General features: G+C 36.9%; 1 protein-coding gene across 1 annotated transcript in view; it reads left to right on the forward strand.

Annotated features, from left to right (window-relative positions):
* Positions 1–215: 215 nt before the first annotated feature.
* Positions 216–23,032, forward strand: part of LOC306882485 (echinoderm microtubule-associated protein-like 4) — a 97,576-nt gene continuing 74,759 nt past the window's right edge. The window contains exon 1 of the mRNA XM_079437138.1: positions 216–409. Coding sequence (XP_079293264.1) covers positions 385–409 — 25 coding nt within the window. The 5' untranslated portion in view covers positions 216–384. The remainder of the gene's footprint in view (positions 410–23,032) is intronic.

The raw sequence follows: 23,032 nt of genomic DNA on the forward strand, positions 1-23,032 counted from the left end.
AGATGCTGCGTAATGTCAGAGCGCGGCGTAGTCGGGTTTGGGCAGCAGTGGGCGCAGCTCTGCGTCTGAAGGGAAGCTCGCCGTGCCAAAGCAGGCGGAGTCGGAAACGCGAAAGCCCAGCGCTCCTTATACTCCCTCCCCCGCCGGAGGTGTAAACGATCGTGGTGGAGCAGCTCAGGGAGCCGCCGTGATCGACTGCCCCAGAAAAGCGCTGCGTTATCCGGACGGAGATCCAGCCGCCAGTCGGTCGTCCCGTTGTTCTTGCATTTAAGCGCATCCAGAGGAGCCGGTGTGACATTACACGAGCTCTTCCCTTTCTTCTCACATAGAGGACGAATTCCCCCAGTCGCCCCAGGAATATCTCCCTGGATATTTACCCAAGAAATGGACGGTTTCGCCGGTAGTTTAGGTGAGTGTGTCTTTCTGTCTGTGCGATGAAATGTTGACTATTAATAGATGCGTCTTCTGCAGACATGGCGAATATAGACGCAAGTGTGGCATGTGTGCTGGCTCAATGCTCGTGTCAGCTGTATAGCCACGCTCCTCTGACACTGCATTCGTGGGCAAAAAGCTACAATGAGAGGAGCGTTGTGTCAAGAGACTCATAACACGATTCACGACGGCCGTATATCTTTACCCTGCTGTTTATTTCCGATGTTAAACCCTGCTGTGCCATTGGAAAATGCTCTGAACGCACAACACACTGCAGCTCACGCGCTGTATACAAGATTTGCATTTCCTTAAGGAAATGCCAGTGTTTACTTGCAATGCAGCAAAAGAATAGCGTTAAACTTACAGGTAGTTTATGTATATGAAAACCCGCCGCTGTCGTGACACCCAGCTTGCGTCTTATTTTTGTTTGTTTTGTCGGTGCACTGAATCACATACCCTGCGTCCCAATGTGCATACTGTCCACCCTATCTGTCCTAAATAGTATTGAAAATGACTAATATCACATAGAATTTAGGATGGATAACATGCACATTGGGACGCAGGCATCTAATTGCAATGTAACGCGGCTTGGTTTTAGAGCTCTGGCTGTCAGTGCAGATTATTTAGTCAGTCCATGCCAGAGGCACAGGAGGCAGCAGGAATGTATTTATTGTGTTTATGAAGGGTCCACTTGAGGTTTGTGAATGTGCAGATATGTTGATGTACTGTGTGTGTGTCTGTCAGGTAAAGGGGTTCTTCAGGTAGCTACAGGTGACAAGTGTAATTGCATAATGGATTGAATGTGCTCTAACACAGAATGGCATGATCAGTTTTTATTGCTCCTCATAAACCACTTGCATGTGTGCTGGAGCAAACTATTTGTGTATCTAAATATTACAGGGCCTTTTTTGTTGCTTGATTTTCATTTTAGTATGGACTCTCTTCACATTTCTGGGTTTCTCTGAAGTGGAAGTGCTAAACTTTTATATAGCAGGGGATGGTAGACTACATCAGATATATTTTTGCATTCCCAATTGATCAAATAGCAAAAGAAAAACTCCACAATAATGTTTTTACGACACAAAAATTGATTGATAACGGCAGTCAGATGAATCAAATTTACTGTTTCTCCCATAGACACTATATTAGTAACTTTTTGTAATTTGATGCAAAGCTAATATAATGCAAACTAGTATAGTGTTATAAATGTCCATATATTAAAAAAATAAATAAAAATCACAGTCTGTGGAAAGGGCCCATTTACTACTTACATAACCACATTTAATAATATGTAAAATTAATAAATATTATTGAACACGTAATTTATATATATATATATATATGTATAAATTAATCCAATTATTTAATATAAAATTAATATTCATTTAATATAATCAGATATATAAAATAAATATAATCATGTTATTAACTACTTTTTAATGTTTTAACGTAACACAGTGTTTTCATAATTAACAGTTAATGTAGTTGAAGTTGACTTTTTTCGTTTATCAAATATATTTTTTCATCAATATATATATATATAAACATTAGCAAATCTTAAAAGATCCATTTTTAAATTACTCAGAAGTACGAAAAAATGATTTATATTTCAAATGGATTGTTTTGTGATGTTGAAGTGCTTCATTTTAATGCAACAGTGTAAAGCTGTATGGGACTTTGCCATGCAGTTGTTGACTCGAGAGCGGCTGCTTGAATATCCTGTCATATAACGGCTGATCAATGAAATTCTGTGCTGATTATATAAGTTGATTCTGTTGCTTGGTTACGCTCGGAGGAGGGTTGAGCACTCAATTTGTCCAGCTCTGAGTTACCTTGGTGATGTCGCAGTGTCTGGCAGGGATGTGATATAAAGTAAAGGGCCAGTTAACTGCATAGAGAAAACTGTCAGACTTTTCTGCAGGTGCATTTGATGGAAAACTTTATTTTGGGCTTGTTTTGAAATGGCAGTGCATTTTTGTGTATATGGCCGTTACACTGCGGTCTGAATTATTGGATATGACTGCTGCTAAACTGCAGTGTGTGTGTTTTTGTGTTGTTACAGTCTCTGTCCTGCAATGCCCCCATCATGGCTTACTAATGACTTCTACTTTCTCTTTTTTCCTTATAGATAAGCTTTTTATTTAATTTTTTTAATCTATAAAGAATCGAATTGTTATCAAACCACATCATCTAATTTAATTTGTTATTTCTCTAAAACTGCCTTTCTAATGCTAATGGTGAAGGTTTCAAATGCAAAAGTGCACTAAGCGTGTATGAAACCAGACCTAGTATCAGTTTTGCACCACAGGTACATCCGTCAGAGACAGACCGCACTATATACGCAACCTAGTCACCTCCGTCTCTGCGTCACACGAGGGAGCGGCAGAGATTAAACTCACTCTTTCAAAGTTTTCGGTATGACGTGCAGGCCCGTTTGATTCACTTTGGTTCTTGGAAGATCTAAATGTGGTTTTTGACAATGTAAAATGTGGTTTTGGTCATGACGACAGTGAAACAAAACTTGCACAGATAAACTTGAAAATGTGAGCATGTAATAGAAAGCGGCCTGATTTCCTTTCGTGACACCTGTGATATGGGTGTGAAAAAATAACAATTATTTTAAAAATCGACCTTACAATGCACGAGTACTTTGCATTAATGTTGCTTTTGAAAAACGTGAAATCCATTTTCAAGAAAAGCTTAATTTGAATGATTTTTAATTGACATTTTGCTGAATACATATCTCATTATTTGAAAACAAATATATAAATATAAAATTAAAAAAGTAAGTAAAATATAAATATGCACTTTATTATTTTTCTAAAAATAATAACTTGTAATATTTATTTTTTACAAATATGATTACAAGGAACTTTTTTTTAGCTGTTATTAATTAACAGTGAAGCTGATTCTTAAAAAGAAATTTTGATGCCAAAGTTGTTTGTGAAGAATTTGTCTATAATTTATTGTATTTTAATGCATTTTTCTTTGATATTAAGAAAAAATAACAAAATGAATATCAGAAATTAAAAGCATACTCATAGAAATATATATTCAATCATTTTAAGAATTAATTGTATTTTAGTGCATTTTTAAATACATTATTAAATATTAATGTCATGTAATTGTCCCATGTATGTACATTTGTGGTGTTTTGCTACAGGTGTTTGCTTCTCAGGTCAGTGTTCGACTTATAAATTACCATTAAAATGAATTACACTTTATTCATAAATATATTCAAATTTAATAGATTAGTATTTATGAACTGCATAGGCTAAATGATTTTTGTTTCGTTGGACAAATTTCCATTTCGTTTTAAAAGTCGATTATTTCATTTCGTTTCATTTCATTCTTTAATTTTCATTTTACCCAAGCTCTACCCAATCAAAACAGACTCAAATCTCAATTTTGGGTTGTGACCCATCAGTTGAGCTCTAGTGTTGTTGAGTGTGCCTCTTAGGGCTCTGAGTTATGTGCTCTTACGAGTGTAGGTTGGCCTGTGAGCGGTGTGCTGCCTTTTAAGGCATGTGCATGTGTTATGTTGATGTGTAAAAGACACTGAAGCAGGGTGCCTGATGAAGGTGTAGGGTCTTGCTCATGGCTCCAGCACTCTTAATGGTCTCCATGTAGGCCTCAAGCGTTCACTGTGCTGAGATGGCGTCAGTTTTCGCTCTGCACCCAATCAGCCGCCCAACTGTCAAACTCTACATAAAAATAGCAGCTGCCCCCGTTCCTCCCGTCGCCAGGTGCATTCCCCACCTCCATTGCTCAATCCCAGGCCTCTGTGGGGCCGTGTGTGGGTTATTCAGCTGTACCAAGCTGGTGTGGTGTGGTGTAGTGACTGAAAGCTCAGGGTGGATAACCAGATAGCTGCTGGAGCGAGCTGTGATCTATAGTGTGATCTTGACTGCGGCACGCTTTTCCACAGGGGCGGGGAACTTCACACTTATAGCAATTTGCAGTAAAAACACAACCAGAAGCTATGTTTTCAGTTATAGTTGGTGATTTCCTGCGATGCAGCGTAGGTTTATCCAGTTATGCAACAAAGTTTTTATGCAAATCAAAAGCAATGCGATGTGACAAAATATATGAGTGAAGACATCGGTATGGATGCTTATATCTGCCATGGAATAAAAAAAAGCAGAATAATTGTGATTATTCTGCTTTTTTTTTATTTTTTCACAATTCAGAGTTGATCTTATTGATATATATATATATATATATATATATATATATATATATATATATATATATATATATGCAAGGTTACCTCTCGTTATTCTTAAAAAAAAAAAAAAAAAAGTTCAAAAACGTCTCTAGACCTGTTTTGTCTTTCATTTTACCTTTCATTTATCTACCATGCATCTTGTGATTTTTAACACACAAATGCTTTTGTGAATGGCCCCATAAGTGTTCATTTGTTTATATGATGCATAACCAAATCTTTTACAGAATTAATAATTTTAATGATTTTTGTCCAAGATTTTTTTTCTCTTCAGAATTATCCTTCTTCAGTATTTGCTCAGAAACGTAGTGTTATTGTTAGAGCTGGGCGATATGACCAAAATCTTATATCATGGTATGAGTAATTTTATTTGTATGTATGTATGTATGTATGATATCAAAATTTAGTACAAATAAATAAGAAATGCTATGTACATTGTATAAAGTAATCAAATTAATCAAAACTGCATTCTTCACTCTGTAAATTAATTTACTTATTAAATTTACAAAAGTGATTTAGTCAAGAGCAGTGAGGTATTGAGGGTGGAGAGAGCGCTGGACATTCACTCCCCCCACTTACAATCCCTGCCGGCCCGAGACTCGAACCCGCAACCTTTGGGTTTCGAGTCCGACTCTCTAACCATTAGGCCACGACTTCCCCACTTGATTACCATGAACGACAGACAGCAGGAATATTAGACTGCTGTCACTTTAAGAGCTGCCCGGGTCCAACATACTGTTTACACATGTAAAAAAAGACATTTCGGCTGTTTACTTTCACTAACGACCTAAATTACTGTGTTTATGAGGATAATTGCAAAGATGGGCATTTTGACACATACAAGTGCGTGTATTTAGCCGTTTAAGGCCTACAAAGCAGCAAAAACAACTCTGTTCAATACTCTATGAGCACAGTCTTCACATCCGTGCGCCTCTCTGACAGCCCTCAAACGATCTTTCAGACAGCGCATATAGCAAAATGAGTTCTCTTTTGCTGCTGATTGCATTCAAACGGCTTAACATCACTTGTTTTTAAACCACAATGCTTAAAAGAGCGAACAAACTATGACGTAACATGGCAACATCACGAGTGTGTAACCACGATAGAGATGATAGTCCAAAATTTTTACAAGTTGACACATTTCTACCGGTTAATCATGTCTACCGGTATGTAGCGGTTATTGTGATATCTTGTTCTAGCTATTCATTTAGCTAGATCTTTTTTACATCAGTCAGCGCTATGCTAAGCTAGTAGGCCAAGCTAGGGCTGGGCGATATATCGTAGATCACTAACAAGCTACGCAATATTGCCTTCATTATAGCAGATGAATCGCCTTCGATAATGAATGCGATATTGTGTAGCTTGTCAGTGATCTACGGCTCTGTGTATTAAATGCCGCTCCATTTGAACGCAGGTGATGGAGATTAATCATAGAACTGGCTTTTCTGACGAGATGCGCATGATAATCACGTTCGATATATCGCCCAGCCCTAGGCCAAACTGTTAACTTGCTGAATGAAAGCGAACAAAGGGAAATGTTTAATTTGACCATTTTAGCTCCAGTTTGCAAAATTAACCATTTAAGAACATCCACTATGTTAAAAGACGTGATTCAGAGACCTCCAGTGATAAAACTGGGTATCCAAAATAAGAGCACTGCAGTGTCTTTGGACAAAAGCGTCTTCTAAATGACTGTTGACTTATTTATTGGAGCTATGCACCAGTGCGCTGGCTTAGGTTTCTGATTCAAGGAAAATTCAAGGAAATGTCTTTGTGTGCTCAGTTTTCCTGTTTTCTGTGTTTGTGAAAACCCCAAAATGGTCAGATGCAAATACATTTTAATGTCAGCAGATAAGCACAATGTAACCTCTGTGAAAGCTTGTAGCGGGATGTGAAGACCGTATCATTGTTGAAAACCCTGACTTATGTTGGTTTAGGGTGAACGGGTCTCCAGCATCGCTCACGGTTCATTTGCAGTGTGTCAAACTGGGTTTTATGCGCAAGTTTGTTTTGGAAGTATCTGATTGTTTTGACTCTAAATGACCTGTGATGTGGTTTTCATGTGGTTGTGATTGCATATGGCAGTTGTTAATGTTAAAGTGTGTGTGGGTGTGTATTTGTGTGCTGAGTTGCACTTGGAAAGACAAGCTGAGGATCAGATTTCAAAATTCCTTATTTGAAAGAAAAAAGATGGAGGGAAGCATGAGACAGACGGACACAGAGAGAGAGAGCAAAGGGAGGGAGATATCCGGAAAGGGACACACGTGTGCCCGAACGCTTCCAGATGCTGGAATGTTGCCTCCCAACTTTTCGCATTCCTCATTCCCTTCTTCCCTCATAACAATGGATGAGATAACAGCTGGAGCGAGAACAGAAATATGTGTGTGTGTGTGTGTGTGTGTGTGTGTGTGTGTATGTGTGTGTGTGTGAATGTGGAGAGGACCGATAGATGAAGTCTGATGAATTGCAGATCTTCAGACACTGATGTCCACAGATTCCAGAATATATGCATGTCCTTATTTTGTGCTGCACCCTGCCTCCAAAACACTCACCAAGTGCCAAACGTAAGTATAAACGATGCCTTTGGTGAGTATGTGAACTAAAGAAGTCGGCAGGTAACTGTTTACACACACATACGCATAGAAATAATGCAAATTACAGTTTGGCTGGATCAAATTTAGTGTTTGAGTTTGTCTGTAAGAGAGGATGTTGGGCCACTGGCTGCTGCATGTAAACATTACTACAGTGTCACAGCCTTTAATTAGAGCAGTTTCTCAGGATGGGACACTCGTATAGAATGAGTGTCTGGAACTTTTCCCAGAAGCCCACTTTGTCTGTCATCCATGTTTGTTTCATTTTTGTTAATTGCCTGTAAACTCCACCGAGTTTCCTCTAGGGTTCTCTGGGGAAAACAGGAAGTAGTATAATTAGTCAACAACTCTGTTTTCTGCTTTCTTTGATCAAGAAAAACACATGCAGATAAGTGAGTTGAATGATATGCAGTATTTTAATGTTGATATGATTTTTAAAAATGAGTTTTAATTTTTTTTGAATAATTCTCTTATGCTCACCAAGGCTGCATTTATTTGACCAAAAATACAGTAAAAAAGTAATATTATTATTACAGTTTATATAACTGTTTAATATTTTTAAAAGTAAATTATTCCTGTGATAGCAAAGCTGAAAGCTTTAAGAAACATTTGTTATTATTATTATCAACAGTGAAATTGATTCAGGTACTTTTTTGAATGAGAAGAAATTTCAAACGAATGGCATTTATTTGAAATATATATATTTAGTCATTTCTGTCCCTTTTGATCAATTTAATGCATCCTTAATGATACATCGTCACTTTCCCCCCCCCAAAAAATCTGACCTTTGAATGGTATATGTGAAAAATATAATATTGAGCTTTATATATAATTTATGAAAACATGAATACATTAAAAATGCAAATATTTGAGTAATGGTTTGAACTGATTCCCATAAATCCATTAAACTAAGCAAATATACGACTGATTTTGATACTGACAAATTTTCTTAATGTGCTTTTCTAAGATATGTATCTTAAAATCTCTAAAAATATTTATTATATTGCTTAATTTTGTGATCAGCTTCATTGTAAATAAATTGTGAGTATTTTAAATGTCATGCCGTAGTTGTCATGTTTATTCTGGAAGCTCATGCACTGAAAGTCTATTGAACACATGAGGCTTGACTGATTTATTAGTGCAGGCCCTGGAGCCAGCAGCCATGAAATTGAGAATTGAATCAAGTGGAATCAGCTAATTTGAGATCTGTTTTGCTCTGCTTCCCCGAGTGGGAAAAAGAGCGAGAGAATGGGCCGCACTGGAGGACAGTGCTGGTGAACATAAGGGGCTAGATTTTATGTTGGCTGTACTCTAACCTTAATCAGGATTAATCAGGATGTGCCGCAGTCCCACTCGAGTGTGTGTGTGTGTGTGTGTGAGTGAGAGAGAGAGGGTTTTAATCTCAGGGTGGAGATAAATCCGTAGAACAGCATGTAGTCTGAAGTGGTTCAGGAGGAATTAAGTTAATGGCTGGGTTGGACACAGATCTTGGATGAGGTTTCAGGCACCCTTTCTCCACTCATGGAACCCAGTCAGAGTTTTTAGACACACGTATTGAGTTCAACATGCACATGGTCATGAAAAATGCCATCTGGGTCATGTGTGATTTGGCTATGACTCTATAAATGGTCCATAAACCATGGGGTGCACTAAAACACTTGTGTTTGGATAAACAGCACGTTCGGCAAGTTGTGCTTTAAAAGTTGTAGTTGTTTACAGTGTTGGTTGTTTTTAGAAACCCATCCATGCACATACACACACACACACAGGTTCTGTGTGTCGCAAAAGACAGGTGTGCACTCAGCGGGAGCTGGATCAGTATCAAATGTACTGCTATAGATGTGCCAGATTATCTGCTCACAGGCTCTTTTCAATTTGCTTGCCTTCTAAAGTCAATGGCTCATAGATCAGTTGTTCTCTTAGTTATTTGTGTGTGTACATCAGAAGTCTGTAATATTAGTTTAACACTATATACTATGGTACAATAATTTTTAAAACACTGCATACACTCATACCTGAAATTTGTATTTAATTCTTATTCCATGTCTATCAAAGGCATGATGCAACATGGCAGCAACGGTGTTTGGCCAGTATGTTGTTTTATACAATTTAAATATATATAAACTATCGGTCAAACATTTGGGGTCGGATCATTTAAAAAAAAATTGAAATTTTAAAGGAAGTCTCTTATGCTCAGCAAGGCTGCATTTATTTGATCAAATATACAGTAAAACAGCAATATTGTGAATTATTATTATTATATATTAAAATGCAATTTATTCCTGTGATGCAAAGTTGAATTTTCATCATCATTACTCTAGATTTCATTGTCACATGATCCTTCAGACATTTGGTGCTTAATTTAGTTTTTTTGGAAACATGCTACTTTTTTTCCCCATGGATTCTTTGATGAATAGAAAATTTATTTGACAGAAATATTTGTAACATTATAACACTGTCACTTTTGATTAATTTAATGTGAATTTGCAGAATTAATGTATTAATTTCTTTACAATATTTGTATTATAAATTTACAGTGTAACATGGTATATCATGGAATTTGAAAAATTTTGGATGATTGATATTTTGCTGTCAAATCGAAAAATATTACAAATTATTTTGTAAAAAAAAAATGATTAAAAAACAAAACAGAATTTGGGGGGTAGGGGGGTTTAAATAAATAAATACACTTTGAATTTAAATTATTATTTAATCAATGTTTTCTTAGAATTTACTGAAAAATATTTTAGTATGTGCACCACTGACAAGACTCTAGATTCTAGAAACTTATGCAGTTGACCACTTCTCTAAACAGACAGGAAATGTACTGTGCTTGACTGAGGTCTCCTTTAGTTTTTTTGTGCGTGACATGCTGACAGGTACAATAGTTCACTGTGCTGCTGTGGGTTATAATTTTTAGCCGTTTTGTCACCTATAAATCACAAATGTGCAATGTCTGTCATTTTCTGCCATCTGCTTGAAATGCTAACCTTACCACACACCGGCCACAGTCACTCACCTACGCACGCAAGCGGATACACAAAATACTGAGTTTGTAAAAACTCAGTAAAAACACAAACTTGGACTCTACAATCAAGCTAAACAAAGTCAGCTAGTGTGATTAAACCACATAAACTGTGATTTAATTAAATAAACTTCAAGTCTGACTAAACTAAAAAGACTAAATCCAGAAGAACTGTGGTAACGTCTTCAAGATGCTTCAAGAAACCTACTTGCGAGGCTACAGTACTGTTAAAAGTTTTAGGCACTTGTGTAAAAATGCTGCAAAATGAGGATGCTGTCAAAAATAAAGTCATAAATAGATTTTCTTTATAAATTCACTTCTATTAACTAAATTAAATCAACATTTGGTGTGACCACCCTCGGTGCACTTGCGCATAGTTTTTCAGGAAGCTTTGCAGGTAGGTCTCTTGAAGCATCTTGGAGATGTTGCCACAGTTCTTCTGGATTGAGTTTGTTCTGTTTCTTCATGTCATTCCAGACAGACTGGATCACGATCAGAGCAGATCTCTGAGGAGCACTGGCTGTTGTCAGACAAAAATCTCACTGGATTATTACAAATAAGGGTAAAATGAATGTTTGGAAATGTAAACTGAGATTTCCTACTGACTCAATACAGCAAAAGATAGAAATAACTGACTTAAAACCATTTTTTAGCTGGTGAAAATATTAGTGTTCTAATAATTTTGGCCACCACTGTACATGTTTTACTGGAAAACACTCACGTACATGTGTTAACGTCTCTGCATAATTAGGGTTGTGAGGGGAGGACATTTGCACTGTGAGGTCAGCCTGCGCAGTGACACTGCAGATTTTACGCTCCGCATAAACATGTGTTTGTCCGGCGGCCTCGTTCCGTCCCCGCAGTGCAGCAGAACCCAGTGATGACTCTGCATTTTCACTCAGGAGAGCTGGATATTTAAAGGCAGGCCACTGCAGTCTGTCCAACTTTCTCTGGTAGTTTTCCACAGCATCCAGCTCAAACATGGCTGGTAAAAGGATTTCCATGCTGACCAGGTGCACAGCAGCAGTAGGTGCTCACAATTTGTTCCATCAGAAACTTTGCATAGTTTGTGTGAGGAGCAGACAGAGGGCGCTGCAAACGCTTTAGACAACCGGATTTGAGGCTGAGGAAGGAGTTATGTGTGTGTTTTTAAGTTACACTACATAAGTAGTGACGACACAAAAAAAATTAAAATAAGTAGTGACATAACATTTAAACACTTTGTGTTCATTAAACGTAACATTTCAGAGTTTGAACTTTAAATAATGAGAAATTAAAGGTGCAATACATAATACATTTACACCTAATGAATAGTGCCTTTGATAGATGTTTAAAATGATGGGTGAAGAATCTAGTCATATCAGTGACATAGAAAAGGTTGTATACATATATAGAGAGATTTATTTTTTTTCAAATTATATTTCTGCATTTTTTTTCTAAACTGAAGAAAAGGGAAAATGTACTGGATTTTTTTTTGCCAGAACATTATCCAATAATTTTATGGACTTGTCTGTTAACTCTGTTAAACTCTGTTAAAACTGCAAAATTCAAAATATAGGTAAAACGCCTGTAAAAAAACAATACAGAAAATATTAATACAGTACATTGTGCCCTGTTTTGTTTTTAAATTAATAATTTTATTCATCAAGTATGCAATTTTATTTTAAAACATCTTAGTAAAATCCTGAAGCAGTGTATTCAACATTGATAATGAATGAATGAATGAATGATGCATTAATATAGTGCTTTATTGTGTATTGCTGTACATCCAAAGCGCTTTACAATCATGAGGGGGGGGGGGGGGGGGGGGTCTCTCCTCAACCACCACCAATGTGCAGCATCCACTTGGATGATGCGACGGCAGCTACACTACAACGGCACCAGTGCGCTCACCACACACCAGCTACAGGTGGAGAGGAGAGAGAGTCATAGAGCCAATCAAGTGGATGGGGATTATTAGGAGGCCATGATTGACAAGGGCTAGTAGAGGGAATTTGGGAATTACACCCCTACTCTTTACGAGAAGTGCCATGAGATTTTTAATGACCACAGAGAGTCAGGACCTCGGTTTAACCTCTCATCCGAAAGATGGTGCTTTTTGACAGCATAGTGTCCCCGTCACTATACCGGGGCGTTAGGACCCACACAGACCACTAACACCTCTTCCAACAGCAACCTAGTTTTCACTGGAGGTCTCCCATCCAGGTACTGACCAGGCTCAACCCTGCTTAGCTTCAGTGGGCAACTGGTCTTGGGCTGCAGGGTGATATGGCTGTGGCATTTATTAATAATAATAAATGTTTCTTGAGCAGCAAATCACCTTATTCAAATGATTTCTGAAAGATCATGTGACAATGAAGACTGGAGTAATTAAAAAAATAAAAGCTTAAAATCACATTTATAAATTAAATTTTAAAATAGTTAGTTATTTTAAATAGTTTTTAATAATAAATTCGGCTCAGTTTCTAAGCCCATTTACAATGTGAATACAATCAGAGCTGGGCTCATTTCTTCTTCATTTGACTTTTGGGTCATCTGAAAGAGGTTTGAGTTCTTTTAAAGTAGAATAAATTACTTAAATACTCCTTTTTCCTAATGTCAGAACTGAAACTTTTTTTTTTTTTTTTTTTTTTTTTTTTTTTTTTTTTGGTAATGCCCCATGCTTGTGATGGCTGTCATTATAACACCCAGATGCACAAACAAAAAATGCTTATAGTGCACCTGGAATCTAGTAAACACAGAGAGGCATGCGATATTCTGCTCTAGAGAGAAATCATTAGTACCTAAAATTACCCTCTCAGGGGCTTTTAAGTAATCCAGATAATTTGTAATTAAGCATTTGGAGGAAGATGTCTCAGTGCTGTTTTTGCAGGATAAACTGTTATTGCTGTGGTAATTGTTCATCTCCAGTGAGCTGCTACAGACGGAGCATTGTGAGCCTATGCAAGGACTGTTTGGAACGGTGTGGTTCGGGTTTGCTGTTGGAACCGTTTTACTCCTATAGTGCCCATTAATTCCTGTAAGTACCACACTGGGGTTTGAGTGAATGTACTTCCCCTAACATTTCATTTTGATCTTGCTTGAATAAATTTGAAAGCTTGCGTAAGCACTTCAAGCTAAATGGCAACAGAGTTAAAGAGGAGAAACAGATGCAAAAAGAAAGCGTAAATAAGAGAAATATGTGAAGACATATGGAAACTTAGAAAAAGAAAGTCAGAAACAAGATGAATAGCAACATAAACAGTTTTGATGTTTCGTTATCTGTATCTAAATTGCTGCTCTCTTCTGCCAAACAGGGCTGTGCGATTAAGAAAGAGTCAATGAATGACAGATTTTTGTTTGTTTTTGGGTGAACTGTCCCTACCCAAAAATGAAAATTCTGTCATTACTCACCCTCATGTGTTCATCTAAGGAAAACAAATTCAGATATTTTTGAGGAAATCCGAGAGCTTTCTGACCCTACACAGACAGCAACGCAACTGAAAAGTTCAGGCTCAGAAAGGTAGTAAGGACATCGTTGACATTAGTGGTTCAACCGTAATGTTATGAAGCTACGAGAATACATAATTTATTAACAATTATCTTCATGTCAATCTCCACTTTGCAGTAGTTGCGGATTTCATCAAAAATATCTTGAGGGTGAGTAATTAATGACAGAATATTCACTTTTGGGTGAACTATCCCTTTAAGACTGAAGTTTTTATCTTTATCATATCTAGCCTACTATAGAATGCAAAAAACAAATACCCAGGTGACTTACAGCTTCTGCTGAGATTCTGATTTGCACATTTGATGGACACTTTATTATCCAATGAGGCCATATGAGAGGATTCAAGTAGGTCACATGACAATAACATGTCATGGATGTGAGCTGCGAGGCGTGTGGCTTAAACGTACTCTTTGTACTCAATTATAAAGCAATACAAGCCAAGCTGTTTAAAATATCTGATAGATAAACTTATTTTGATTGGATTGCTGTGAAATGATGAAAAAACTTCTGGGTAAGGCCCTAAAATAAATACATATATATATATATATATATATATATATATATATATATATATATATATATATATATATATATATATATATAAATAGTGGAAAAAATGTATTAAACACAAACTTATTCTGACCTGTACCTATTAAAATACATACCAGAATAAGTGATCATACAAAATTGTATTATATTTTCAATGATTAAAATCTTTTTGCTGACTAGGTAGAACCTAATGGTAAAAATGAGGAAAACCTATTTAGTTTTTGCGTGCTGAACTGATCCTTCTTTCTTTATTAGTTCTTTATCAAATGTAGTACCAACTCAGACAGTATGTGGTTTTGTATGCAGTGTCTGATTTAAACTTAAGTAGCAAAAACTTCATGGCATTTAAAAAGTGCAATAAAACGAACACAATATTCAAGAGTAATTCTACAGTGCCTCTAAAACCATTTTGATATTGTGAGCTCTTGTTACATGAGGACATTCTTCTCACGGATAGTGAAATGAAATCCGATTAAATATCAGACACCATTTGGAGCGAGAGAAGGGGAATTGGCAGAGACGGAGCGAGAAGTTACTGACAGCTGTTCTCCAGTCAGACGAGTGTCAGCTTGTCAGTAAGTGTCAGGTTTACAGTTTAAATTCTCCAGCAGCCCTGAAGCGCTCTGGCTACGTGCATCCTTTGATTTCTCTCCTCAAGTTGGCTTTAACGCCAAAACTTGACACGCACAGATTGACACTGCGGACTGCGATCTGAAGACAGTTTTTTTCATACGAGTCTGAATGGCCATGAGAAAAGATGCTAATTATACGTCTTAAGGTGCAGTCAAATTTTTGGCACATTGTGTTCGTGACCTTTCAAGAGTTGTAGGTGTTTGTCAGGGTCTTTGGAGTAATTGTTAACAAAAATTATTGTCTTATCAGCCAGTTGCAAACTGGTCCAGTGTGAAACTTTGCCCGGATCAATGTACAGCCTTCTAGTCTCGTTCAATTTCTGCACACCCGATCCGTCTGCTATTATTTAACTGATAATGTGACTTTCATTAGTGCAGGCTATATGAACTGTTTCCTGCCATCTGTATGCTCTGCTCAGGCACGAGTACTGCACGTTTCCTTCATTTAATTTGCGTTGAAGCATGTACGCAGTCACAGAGACGACATTGAGCTGTATGTTTGTGTGTCTGTGAGCAAGAGATGTTGAAGCTGTTCATCAGTATTGGAGAATGGTTTTTATTACCCTCAGTTGTAGTAGATGATTAACTCTCTCATGTACTAGAAAGAAGGTTCATTCATCACATAACATACTTCCATGTTACTTTCGCTTCATGCTGTTGACCAATTTTTGGCTTCAAGCAGGTGAAGAGAGAACTTCATGAACAGACAGACTGTAGCAGATTGATGCTGTCTTAAGTTGCTGGGGTATATTTGCATGGGTCAAAATGATCTATTTTTTTCTTTTATGACAAAAATCATTAGGATATTAAGTAAAGATCCTGTTCCGTGAAGATATTTAGCAAATTTCTTACCATAAATGTATCAACTTCATTTTTGATTAGTAATATGCATTGCTAAGAACTTAATTTGGACAACTTTTAAGGTGATTTTCTCAATATTTTAATTTTTTTGCACCCTCAGATTCAACATTTTCAAATAGTTGTATCTCGGCCAAATATTGTCCGATCCTAACAAACCGTACATCAATGGAAAGCTTATTAATTCAGCTTTTTCATTTTGAAAAATTGACACTTAAGACCGGTTTTGTGGTCCGGGGTCACATAATATTTGGGGACTTTCAAACACCCTTCTTTGTTTTCTTATCTTGGGTCTGAGCTGCCCCAGACCAGACCACTCTCTCCATCCCAATTCAATAGGGATGTAACAATTCACTCAACTCACGATGCAGTGCAATGCATGATACTGATTTCACAATACAATGCTCTCACACTTTTTTTAAAAATAAAATAAGATTATAATAATTAGTAAATTAAGTTGTCCTTTTGTTATTTGTCAGACAAAATTCTGCGCATTTCTTTGTGAAATTTAAACACCTGTATGGCTAATAAAGTCGTTGTCGTGACGTATTGTCAAGTATGGTGACCCATACTCGAAATTGGTGCTCTGTGTTTAACCCATCCAAGTGCACACACACAGCAGTGAGTAGTGAACAAATGCACACACACACACACACCGTGAACACACACCCGGAGCAGTGGGCAGCCATTTATGCTGCAGCGCCCGGGGAGCAGTTGGGGGTTCGGTGCCTTGCTCAAGGGCACCTCAGTCGTGGTATTGAGGGTGGAGTATAACAAAAGTAGATTAAAATTTTAAAATAAATCCCAAATTAAATAAATAATACATACAACAAATCTCTTCATATAAACAGACTGAGGCTTTGGATGTGCTTTTTCCATTTTAAAATTTGAGGTAACCAATGCTTTTTAATCACAAATCAAACAGATGCTGCACACATGCTTCATGAGCAGATTTTGTTAGTTTAAATTAGGCTGTATAATTTTGAAATTTGAGGCAAAAACAGAATCCTCTGATTTGCATATCTGCACAAAACAAAAACAGCAGACGGGCTGAATGAGGCGCAGATTCACTCTCTGCCAGTAGGTGGCGCTTATGGAGCAGCGGCAATATAGCATTTATTTAGTTAACGCTGTAAACAAAGCAGCTCTGTGATTATAAATACTACTTTAATATCCATTATACAGAGACAAGATGAAAATAACATCTAAAACTTGAATCGTTTAATATTTTCATAGATTTTCAACCGGCCCTAAGTGCATCATTACATCGCTACAATTCAAACAATGATGGCAATAATACATTTTAAAGTGCACCTACTGAGTGGTGCACTCTGCTAAGCCGCTGGCCCAGGTTCGAATCCAATGTGACGCATAGCATATACAAAATCTTGGGGCAAACATGGCCTAATGTTTAGAGAGTTGGACTTGTAACCCAAAGGTCGTGGGATTGTCGGTGGAGGGAGTGAATGACCAGCACTGAAATTCTGAGCTGAGGTGAGACCCTTGAGCAAGGCACCAAAAAATTTTTTTATTTATTATAAATCACATATTTTGTTATTACTTCAACATTTATTTTAAAGCATTTTTATTTTATTTTTACTTTAAAAAAAAAAAAAAAAAAAAAAAAAAAAAAAATGTTTTTACCGTTTTCAAGCCCTATTGGTGATTAGCATATTTTACTTTCAAGAATTGGGAAATCGTATTGATTGATTGATTGATTATTCAAAAACACATAAGATATATTTATTTATATAGGTTTTTTAAGTTATGTCATTTTATTTTAAAATTGTTTAAAATCTATTTTAAAACATTATTTTCTTACCATTTTTCAAATGTTAATGCTGATTAACATTGTCGACTTTTGAGAACTCTGAAATTGGATTGATTGATTGATTGATTGATTTGTCTAAATAAAAAAATATATATCCTATTTATTTATTTACTTTTACTTTTGGCGTTTTCTGCAAAGTTTTTTTTTTGAGTGGACAGTTTTGAAGCAAGACACTGGATCTCTGGTTTCCTTAAGTGATATTTCCATTTTTTTTTTTTTATAAAAAATATTTTATCACAGTGACATTTTTCTTTTTAAAATCTGCTCAAATTTGGTTAACAGAGTCTCTAAGTACAATGTATTGTTGCTCCAAATATCTACCACACAATGTTTTCAGTGAATTAGACCATGCAGACATTATATACCACAGTAAACACCATTAACATATGACGGTTGTTTGCATTCTCATGATGTTTACACCCCGTCCTCTCACACACACGGACTGTAAGCCGGCTACACACCTGTGATTTCACTCAGGCAGGGGTATCTGAGATCACTGCCGTCAGCAGAAAGCCGAGCGAGCTCTTTGGCGCTGTACCACTCATCTGTGGCACGCTGCTAGTGTGTGTGTGTGTGTGTGAGGTTAGCAGCAGAATTGGCGGCAAAAGACACTGAAACTTGTTAAAGCGCAACTCTTTCAGGTTCATCAAGTCTGTATTTTTTCTTGCAGCAACCAACTGCACACAAGCAGCGGCTTAGATTACCATACAAATGATTTAATGGCATGTTCCGAAGCTTATTTGTGGGATTTAATGTGTTGTAGCTTTTTTGAGTCTTGATTGTAGCCCAGAATACCACAGAGTTTGGTTTATGATGTATGGCAGTGCAATACAAAGTTTTGGCGGCATTGCACTAGAAGAACTGTTGGGTTGCACCATTAAACATTCGTTGTTCTCGACATGTACACACAGACTTTGAACTGTTTAGGAACATGAGATTCAGTAGAATGTTGAAACATCAAAGCCTAATGTGCTTTATTTGCATGCAAATGTGGTGGTCTTTTGGTTTTGGCGCCACTGGCAAAGATACTTTAGTGCGTTAGAAAAGCGCAAGAATGCAGTAGCTAACAACGGCGTCTGGTAGCAGTAGTTTTTCCTTTTGCAGGGCTGATGAAGAAAGAGAAATACGACCAAGAAATGTACTGCCAATTTTTTCCGGTCGACAACAAATCCAGGTGAAACGCGAATGTTGCGCAGAACATTGCGGCTTAGCACCGTGGCAGTAGTATTGTTTCCACTCGGCTCTCATGGCCCTTCAGTACTGCAGCGCTCTTTCAGGCTAATTGGAAACAGGGATGCGAGGAATGCAGCCAGTGCTGTCGAAGGGTTCAGCGGTGGGCGGCCAAATCAGCACCCACACACTCTTGACACACACCCATTTGCTGTGGCCCTGCGGGGGGGCAGGAATCACGGCTCTCTTTGCATTTCTTCTTCAATTAGACAGACGTACTGTGAGCTTTGATGTACAATTTGTGTGGATTGGAGAACAAAGTGGCGTAGTTGCATGCAGATTTGGAATAGCTGCTACTGAAGGCCGTACCTGTTGATATAATGGCTCCAAGCCAACGCATGTGTTTAGAGTTTGGGAATTGAGAACTTGTTCTTATTTCAAACCAGTTGTTTATTTTTAAAAACCCAAGCCAAATTGTTTTGATGACAGTTTTGTTAATGGTTCTTGAACATCTGCATTCTTTTGTTGATTCAGGTCCAGATAGAATGTAATTAAATGCTCTGCACAGCCGCTGAATCTACAGAGCCACTGTTTAACAAATGGTGCAAACATTATATGAAATAATAGAATGAAATAAGTAGGTAACTCATTTTTCTGCTGACTCACAAATCGGTGAAACTGAAAATATTCTTGTGAATTAATCAGTCAAAATGACTCGCTGAACCGCAAGTCATTACTGTTGCGGTTATTCTGAGTTGTTATAAACATGTTATGTTGTAAGGTTGTCTATCCAAGTTCTTGTAATTAACTACAGATTGTTATATGAACAACCAGTCACTAACATTCAATATTTTAAAATGTAATATGTTACTAAATATTGTATTGTTTTTAATGTTTGCTTGCATATTATATATGTATTATTTACATATTGCTTAATGTAGTTTAATGTTGGATCAATTATTTGGTGCTTCCTCAAAAGTGCTAAAAAGTAGTAATCTCTAATGAATAAATATTTTATTTAAAACTTTAAAACTTATTTTAAAGCAGTTTTTAAAAAATCTAACCATTTAATTACTGCTGTTGCTGATTAGCATCTACTTTTGGGAACTGGGAAATGTATTATTTCTTTAAAGTTTATTCTAAAGTAATTAAATCGATGAATAATTAAGTAAAATATTATTTATGTATATTTTCATTCTTTCATTCATTCATCCAGGAGTCATTAAGTTAAATTGGTATCAGAATAATTCATTTTCTTATTGTATTCTTGCTTGTGAACATTAACACACATTAGCTATCTAAACAGGGACATTACATATATTTTTACTCTTTTAATATACAGCTAATTATAAATACTATAACCTAACCTTAACTCTATCAGGAATATTTTGAATGTGTAATAAAGCACAACAACAACCCTTTCAAAAAACAGAAACAGAGAGTGCTACACGGGTGTCTTTATAAAGCCACTGGTGCTCATTGGATGTGGTGGAGGTAAAAATCGAATTATATAGACATATATAATATAGAAGTATTTTGTCTATATAACAACAACCCTTTATTTACTTTCTTATATCGTTTTTACAAATGAGGACGTCCCCACACACATTGATATCAACACTGCAAATTACTTAAAGGGGTCCTATTATGCTTTTTCACTTTTTGAATTTTAGTCAGTGTGTAGTGTGTATGTTTGGGCATAAAAAGATCTACAAAGTTACAAATCTCAAAGTCCACTCCAAAAAATCCCTTTTCAAGAACTACAACGAGCGGCTCGTTTGGACTACAAAGTTGTTTTCCTTTATTTTTGATATCACAAAAATAAATCCTGCCTACGGAAATTATTACCCATAGACTACACTTTAATATGTCTTGCAATATCCGTGCGTGCAAAGGTTCCGCATGATCCTCTTGTTCAATATTCTCGAGGTCTGAATTGATATAGCAATATTGAGGAACTTGCTGCTTTGGCAAGGGGCGGGGCAATACTGAAAACCCTGTCTAAGCTGTTCTCCAATCACAACACACTTGGGGCAGCTAACCAATCACAACACATTTAGTTTTTCGGAAGGCGGGCCTTCATCAAACCCGGAACTAATTGAGCCGTTTGTGCCAGGCTGGGGAGAAAGGTATTGTATTAATGTAAATTATGTGAAAAATAAAAAGATTTTCGACCCACCAAGCATGAGAGCATGTTCTAGTACACCCCTAAAACAAAATCAAGACTTTGTAAAAGAGCATAATAGGACCCCTTTAATACTAGTACTCATTCACATGAAAAATACTCTATCCATTCTGATTATACAAGTTCTCCATGGCTGCTCCTTCTCTGTTGTGTGGGTGTCCTAACACAACCTTCCTCTAACAATCTGCGGTTGAAAAGAACTGAAGTTGGAAAACAATAAGAGGGTTCTGTGGCCAAGTTAAGCAACAAAAAAGCTTCAGACTGCATTGCTGTGTTGTACAATGCCATTTATGATGACTCCATGTTGATGGATGTTTATGTAATGCTTTTGTTAGCATCTCAATCTCAGCTTGAGACAGCCCTCACATGGACCATATGATGCATATTACACAGAAAAATGAAAAAAAAAAAAAAACCCAGCATGCTTTATTCTAATTGGCTTGCATTGTGTAATTTCTGGGAGTCAGAATGCAGCTTTTCGTGAGTTTGCAGTATTAGATTTAGATAGTTACAAAGTCATTTAGTACCAAGTAAACAAGATTAATTGTCAATAAACATCCAAATCTGTGGTTGGTCACTTCACATTTCGGTCAGACAGACCCTTTCTGTTTGAATGGGCAGTTCTTGGCAAAAATAAACAGCGATTCTCAAAAGCCTGACTAGCTGATGTGGGAGGCATTTCCCTAAACGCTAGTTTGTGTGTGACTGCTGTATGTCGAACATGTCTTGTTTTGTCATGCTCACCCCATTGTGGTTTCTCTCTGTCTGAATATATGTTTTTCTGTCATCCTATGTCATGCTATGTCTGTGTGTGTGTGTGTGCATGCGTGTCAGTCCTATAACTCATGGCAGCCATTCTCTCTGTAGTCCGTTTGACCTCAAATGCCCTTATCACTCCGTAGGGGCCAGCTGTGCATATGCATGCATGTGCGTTGGTGTATTTCTGGCCCTCTGTCTTTCTTGTTCTAATTTAGCGAGGCTAAACAAACCACGTTCATCATGGGGAGGAGCGGTGGAGCTCTGCATGCTGTAAACGATACTGCAGAGCCTCTGAAGCTGAAGTGTGTCATTTTTTGAAGTTAAAATAGGCCTACTTTACCCTAGATAAATATTAAAGGACTACTATTACCAGACCAATTGTGGACAAGGAGAGTGATCCGAAAACCTTTTTGGAAAAACAATTATTTACATCTGCTCAATTGCTTTTATCCAAAGGTACACGCTATTTTTTTTTTTCCAGTTTTTGCTTTCTCTGGTACTAGAACCCATGACCTTGTTTTTATTAGTGGCACGTTCTATAGTTTGAGCTTTAGAAAGAAGGCAATTATTGTTTTTGCAATTTCATTTAGTGGTGCAAATGGTTGGAAATTACACACTTGACCTTTCACTTAAAAAAAACAATAACAACCACACACAAACTACAACAATTTTTTTTCATCTGCTTACAGATGAAATGCTTTACTAGCTATTATGCTTTTATTATAATGCTTGATTTATTGTTTTGGACTTTTCATGTCTTAACATGAAGCACATTGTGCAAGATGCTAAAAAAAATAATATTGCAAAATGTCGATGGTTTCAGGAGGACGAGTTTAAAGATACTAATTTCTGAGAGTGTTTTACTGTGTAACTGTCCGACAGCTGAAGCAAAGCATGCGGTCACAGAGCATGGTGATTAAAGCACCACTCGAAATATCAGAACTCAAAATAAGAAAAAATCGAAAACTAATCAAGCTTACTAATTAGTCATTCAGTTATTAAGTCATGGCTTTCCTAGTCTCACAGAACTGGACTTTTAACTATTTGTAAAACATCTAGTCCACTTTCTTACTTATGAAAGAACATAGGAGAAAAGAACATATTGCCCACATAGGAGCTCTTAACATGATGTTTAAGGGTGTTTAGGATCCTCTCAAACTCTAGTGCACTCTAGTCTCTGATGTTGACACCTCTCTCTTTCGGCAAGGAGCCAAACTGGTCATACTGGTATCAGGGTGCATTACTCTTAAATATTGTGTAAGCATTAACGCCACCGTTCAGACAA

The sequence above is a fragment of the Barbus barbus genome (assembly GCF_936440315.1).
Source record: "Barbus barbus genome assembly, chromosome: 16".
Taxonomy (NCBI): Eukaryota; Metazoa; Chordata; class Actinopteri; order Cypriniformes; family Cyprinidae; genus Barbus; species Barbus barbus.